Source organism: Musca domestica, unplaced genomic scaffold, assembly GCF_030504385.1.
Source record: "Musca domestica strain aabys unplaced genomic scaffold, Musca_domestica.polishedcontigs.V.1.1 74, whole genome shotgun sequence".
Taxonomy (NCBI): Eukaryota; Metazoa; Arthropoda; class Insecta; order Diptera; family Muscidae; genus Musca; species Musca domestica.
The window spans coordinates 1157333-1164169 of NW_026712391.1; the positions used below are offsets into that span (position 1 = coordinate 1157333).

The 6837-nt window shown below is 34.4% G+C and overlaps 1 protein-coding gene across 1 annotated transcript; it reads left to right on the forward strand.

The window, feature by feature from the left end:
- The first annotated feature begins 5996 nt into the window (after positions 1–5996).
- On the forward strand, positions 5997–6567 carry LOC131806364 (cuticle protein 8-like). Its single transcript, XM_059130395.1, has 3 exons — positions 5997–6038; positions 6144–6269; positions 6331–6567. Exons 1-3 carry the CDS (start codon positions 5997–5999, stop codon positions 6565–6567), a joined length of 405 nt encoding a protein of 134 aa, XP_058986378.1.
- The last annotated feature ends 270 nt before the right edge of the window (positions 6568–6837 follow it).

The following is a 6837-nucleotide window of genomic DNA, read 5'->3' on the forward strand; positions in this document are numbered from 1 at the left end:
AAAATTATCGTGTTTACTTGGTCAGCTGAAAATGTGCACCTTCAGTTGGCCACCAGAACTTAAACGCCAGCCATGGTGATGGTGTGGGCAGCCATAACAGCCGATGGTCACTCTTCGCTCGCTGATGGCCAATCTTCGCTTCATAAGAATAAATGCCGAATATTATCGCGAAAATATTCTGGAGGATGTATTAAAGCCAAAACTCAGCACCATCGCACTCAGCACGCGCCACCCAAGAATGATTACAAAAAAAAGTTCCTCGCTTCATTTCCAGCGCACAATGGCCACCAAAATCTCTGGTTACCAATCCGTTGGACTATTGTGTCTGGAGTATTGTGGAAAGCAAGTTTGGCAGTAAAAAATACCAAAGTGTCGATCACCTCAAACAAGCGCTTCGCCAGGAATGGGCCAAAATACCACAGAGCAACATTCGGCGTTTGACGGTTTTGTTGGCCGTTTGAAGGCCATAATTCGTGCCAAAGGTGGCCAGTTCGAACAAATCTAAACTTATTCTAAAATGTGATGCTATTTCCGGCATTTATTGCTTTCATTCAATAAAATTTAAAAAAAAGTAAAAATTATGAATTTTGACTTTGTTTAAGTTTTTTTATCTCACCCTGTATCTGTTAACTCACGCATATTTCCACATTTTCCACAAATTTGCACAAATCTCATATAACGTATAGGAAGTAGTCGATATAGTCCAAGTCTGGCACGTTGTGATATTTATATCAGTCTTAGGTCAGATATAATTGGTCAATATTGGCCAACTGTTTCGGAACCTCTCCCACAAAGGGTTAACAGTTTGAATAATCATAACTCAAGTCTGGGGGTATACATCTGTCGATAAAACCGACTAATACTATTTTATTTGTTTAATACTTTAATACTTCAATATATTTCCAATGGAGGTCAAAATCTCGCTTATGTTTGAGAAAAATGTCAAGGAAAAAAGGCTAAATTAAATGTCTATGGGAAACTCTAAACAAAAAATAAATAAATAAATAAATAAATAAATAAATAAATAAATAAATAAATAAATAAATAAATAAATTAATATAAATAAAAAAATCGAAAAATTAATAATTAATATTATCACAAAAATCACCAACATATGATGTTTAGTAAATGATCGGTTCTTAAAATATTCCCTACATTTAGTACATTTTTATTTTGATAAAAAATATATTTTGATAAAATATATAATATATAATTCTTCATAAATTCTTGTTTTTTTCTGTTTATCTTATTTTGCAACTATTATGAGATAAACAAATAAAATGTTATTTAATTTCTCGTGTAATCAAAACATAAATTTTGTAACAAACCACTTTCGGATTTGTTGTTGTGTTTTTTTGCAATTCATTTAAAATTGGATAGTTTTTGGATAGCACACATCGTAAATAGCGAAATATTGTTAATTTGCCGACTACACAGTTAGATATTACATTTGCCAGACTGGGGAAAAAAGTTTGGGAGTTGACTCTGGAAATGCAAGTTGCGTCGCCGCCGGTGAGAGTAGTCAGCAGTTCGGGCAGATTTATTAATTATCGAGTTTCAAGCAGAAATGAAGCAGAGCACAGTGGAAATCTAAAAGATAAATTAAATGATAAAGTAAAAAGCCAAAGAAGTGCTATCTCTTCTTACGATGCATCCCATTGTCACCACGTGTTGGCCCACTGTTCCATGACCATAAAGTCCACCTCATTACAAATTATACGACCACTCAATAGTTAGCTGCTGTGCCTTCATTTTTCTGCATATTTGGCATGATGGCCTGCCGAATGCAATTGACGTCCAGCATATAAAGAGTTTTGGTCATCTGCAATGGCCAACAGTCCAGCGTTATCTGGCCAAGTGTTTGGATCCATAACGAAAGTGTAGCCGAGATCGTGAACAACTTTTTAGTGTGTCAACCAAAAACGGAACTATCCAATCGAATAGAAAGTGAACGAAAATGAAGGTACACATTTGTCATATTGATGGCATGAGTGACATAATGAAAGAAAATTGCAAAAAATGGATTATATAATGAGAAAACTATTTGAAGTGATATCAAATAATGCATTGACTTAAACGTAGTGCATGTTAAAGGATTGATAATAGTATATATTGTAATTGAAATTGAAATGAAGTGAAATGAAAATCTTTCACAAATGAAAATTCTACACTATACCTGTGGCCGTATAAAAATTGAGAGGCCATGGAAGTGTTAAAATGAAAATCTACAAATTAAGAATATATAACATTTGTAAACTTCGATCATATAACGTCTGAGAAATTCCTCATTTTTCATTAATATTTGTGGAAAGGCAGAAAACTCTAAAGCTCTAAAGAACGAATTGTGATATCTTAATATACTATACATTCTGTGTACCAGAATTTAGTCTCAATATTGCGGCTGGTTCTCGCTCACTAGATTTTTGGAGTTGGTGTCTATAACGATTACACTGTGTGAATCCTGAGATCATTTTTTAAGGGCATAAAACGTCTATTTTCATTGAGTGGTTGTAATGCACTATTTTTTGTTGTTTCCGCTCTTCTCTGTTGACTTATACAGGGGCCAAAATACATACAATATTACGTAATTTAAAAAATTTAACTCATGTTAAAAATAAACAAGTTAAAAAGCTGTAAGTTCGACCACCATTCGGAACGAATTTGGAAATTTTCAAAAAAAAAATAACAAGTAAAAAAGCTGTAAGTTCGGCCGGGCCGAACTTTTAATACCCTCCACCATTTGGTACAAATTTGGCAATTTCCAAAAAATAAAATCCGTTAAAAATTCTGTTAAAATCTTAAGAATACCGAGTGCTTATACGACGACGTGGGCCTGCATAGGCATATTTTGTCATAAGTTGTTACAATAATTTAAATGTGAAACTTGATGAAAAATCTGTTTTTAATGAAGTTAAAATCATTAAAATACCGAATATGGGGGGGGGGGGGGGTACCGTTATATGGGGGCTATTCGAAAACGTGGACCTGCACAGACAATTTTCTGGCATGGGCTGAAGTATCCATTACGAACTTCACATGCGAAATTTAAAACAATAAATAATGTCCCTAAAATCATCAAAATACCGAATATCGGGGGGTACGGTATATGGGGCTATATGAAGATGTGGACCTGCACAGAAAATTTTCTGTCTTAGGCCGTAGTATCCATTACGAACTTCAAATACCAAATTTGGAACGATTTCGCTAAATAATGTCGTTTAAATCATCAAAATACCGAAAATCGGGGGGTACCCTTATATGGGGGCTATACGAAGACTTGGACCTACATGGCTCATTTTTTGACTTAGGATTTAGTATCCATTACAAACTTCAAATACCAAATTTGAAACGATTCCGGTAAACAATGTCGCTAAAATCATTAAAATCCCGAATATCGGCGGGTATCGTTATATGGGGACTATATGAATACGTGGACCTACATGGCTCATTCTTTGGCTTACGATGTAGTATCCATTACGAACTTCAAATGCCAAATTTGAAACAATTCCGATGAATAATGTCGCTAAAATCATCAAAATACCAAATATCGGGAGGTACCATTATATGGGGGCTATATGATAACTTGGACCTACATGGCCCTTTTTCGAACTTAACCTGCCTACTGGCAAAATATACATGTGTGCAAAATTTTAGCCTTCTATCTCAATTTGTTCGAAAGATAGCGTGATTACAACAGACAGACAGACGGACAGACAGACAGACAGACAGACAGACACACAGACAGACAGACAGACGGACATGGCTAAATCGCCTTAGAATTTTACGCTGATCAAGAATATATATACTTTGTTGGGTCTGACATGAGTATTTCGAGGAGTTACAAACGGAATGACAAAATGAATATACCCTCCATAGTATGGTGGAGGGTATAAAAATAAATAAATAAATAAATAATAAAACTAAATAATAGAATGCGTTAATAATTCTGCTAAAATCTTAAAAAACGAAAATAGGGAGTTACCGTTATTTTGGAGTCCATACGAAGACGTGAGCTACCATAGGCAATTTTCTGTCACAGGCTATATAACTCATATTGAAGTGCAAATACGAAATTTGAAACAATTCCGGAGAATAGGGAGGATACCGATATTTAGGGGCTATACGAAGACCTGGACCTGCATAGACAATTTTCTGTCATAGGCTGTAGTAACCATTACGAATTTCAAATACCAAATTAGAAACAATTCCGGCGATTAGTGTCGCTGAAATCAGTAAAATACGGAATACAGGGAGGTACCGATATATGGAGTCTATATGAAAACCTGGGTCTGCATAGATAATTTTCTGTTATAGATTGTGGTACCTTTTAGAAACTTCAAATACGAATTTTTAAATAAATCCGGTTAATAATGTCACTAAAATTTTCAAAATACCGGATATAGGAAGGTTCCGTTATATGGGGAAGACATGGACCTGTATACGCAATTTTCTCTCATAGGCTGTAGTGCCCATTACGAACTTCAAATACGATATTTGAAAAAGATCCAGTAAGTAATGTCGCTAAAATCAATAAAAATACCGAATATAGGGATGTACCCATTCGCGCCCATAACTATTTTTGTGGCAAGTAGTTTAATTCGGCTCGAAGGACCAACAGGGTTTTTTTCTTGTCCGTGAGGAGTGACAAAATTCAATTTCTTTAAAAAAATACTCTTTAGATTTTGAAACAAGTAAAAAAGCAGCCATGTTCAACAGGGCCGAACTTTTAATACCCTCGACCATTTTGAAAGAAATTGAAAATTAAAAAAAAAAAAATCCGTATTTAATACCCTCCATAGTTTTGAAAGGAACTTAAAAAATTAAAGAAAGATCCTTAGAAAAATACGTCTCAATTGATATCTCTTATAGAGGTGCTACAAGGGAACTCGTTTTCTTTCTTACGAACTTCAATTACGAAATTTGAAACAATTCTGGTAAAAATGTCGCTAAAATCGCCAAAATACCGAATATTGGGTGTTACCGTTATTTGGGGCTATATGAAAACATGGATCTACATGACTCACTTACGAACTTAACCTGCTTATCTCAATTCGTTGAAAGATAGCGTGATTACAAAAGGTAGCCATACAGACGGAATTCGTTAAATCGCCCTAGAATTGTAGGCTGATCAACAATAAATGTGCTTTATTGGATCTGACATGAGTATTTCGAGGAGTTACAAACGGAATGACAAAGTTAACATACCCTCCATAGTATTGTGGAGGATATAAAAAGAGGAGCCATCTATATCGGCGACTTGAACTATAACATTGAAAAATATCTTAAGTAGAGGGGGGTGGAGGATTTCCCCGAACTAAGATTCATTGCAATTCGAGCAATTGAGGCAATTCGAGAACTATTTTGATCGAAAATGTTAATCCATAATCGAATCCTTATTTTAAAATACGGTTAAGAACTTCCTTTCACAAAATTCTACTATATGTCCCGGAAAACATTCAAAGTCCTATTTTATCTAAACGCCAAAATTCACAAACATTAAAGTCATATCAAGTCCCATTTGGCTTAAAATTTCCTCCCTAAATAATCCTTGCATTGTTATCACGAATATTGCGGACAAACTATATATCCAAAGTGTAAGGATTTCCAATTTTTAACTAATGTTGAAGAGGGGAAATTTGTCCCTTAAACTTAGCTTATTTTGCAACGTAAATGCTCAAAACGTTGATACACGAGTCTTCTAATGTTACAGTCAAAATCTAACCGGGATTTTGAAAATGTATACTTCAAGGTTACGAATTATAGAGAAATCTACGAAATGGTAAAAAATTGGAATTGAACGATCGGTAAGAGCATGGAAAATGAATTTTTTGCTGAGGGTATTCAAAAAAATTTACAAATGTTTATTTCGATAAAGAGGGTGTGTAAATATAAGAACAAAGTATCCAAAGAGTTCTGAATACGAATGAATTGAAAGCAAATCCAGGTTTCGATCAATTTTTTCCAACTTCACACATCCAAATATTTAGAGTAAGAAGATGACAGTAGAGAGGATGAGAACAATCGGTTTACTCTTTGTGGTAAATATCTCATAAACGGTAGAATTAAAAAAATCTCACAAAATCTTCTTTTATTTCGAATTCAACAATAAAAAATAATGAATGTATTCGTTTTTTCTTTTGTAGTACTTCATCGCTCTAGTCTTATTCATTGCTGCGGTGCAGGCAATTCCCTATCCTATTGAACATTATGATCATGGGGCGATTTTGGCAGAAGCACCAATTGCTGTTCATGGCCATGTAGAGCCTGTGGTGAGTTAACATTATTTCATTCATTTTCATTAAATATCTAAAAAATAATCTTTATTTGCAGTCCTATCCTAAATATTCCTTCAGTTATGGCGTCAAGGATCCCCACACAGGGGACATTAAATCCCAAGCCGAGGAACGTGATGGTGATGTAGTCAAGGGTCAATATTCATTGGTTGAACCCGACGGTTCGGTGCGTACTGTGGATTACAATGCAGATGATCATAATGGCTTCAATGCGGTTGTTCACAAAACCGGACCGGCTGACCATCCAGCTCCGGTTTACGATCATCATTATTAATGATTAGTTAATATCGAAAATTCATTTTTTAAAAATCGAAGTATTTTAAGTGTTTTAAGTTATGTTTACGAACTTTATATATATAAGAAATGGGTATGTTGTAAAACCAATGATAACTTTTGTATTATATACTTATGTAACCAAATATATGTTCAAGAATTAATGTAAATATTTATCCCTATGTAAATATATCCCATCTTTGTGTGTCTCTCTCTCGATGGCAGAGGTTAAAACGAAAAATATGCCATAATTTTTGTAGTGAGCTTATGT

Coding starts and splice junctions, on each gene's coding strand:
- LOC131806364 (XM_059130395.1), top strand. CDS start 5,997: ATGACAGTAGAGAGGATGAGAACAATCGGTTTACTCTTTGTG. Junction 6,039..6,143: donor CAATCGGTTTACTCTTTGTG/GTAAATATCTCA, acceptor TTTCTTTTGTAG/TACTTCATCGCTCTAGTCTT. Junction 6,270..6,330: donor ATGGCCATGTAGAGCCTGTG/GTGAGTTAACAT, acceptor CTTTATTTGCAG/TCCTATCCTAAATATTCCTT.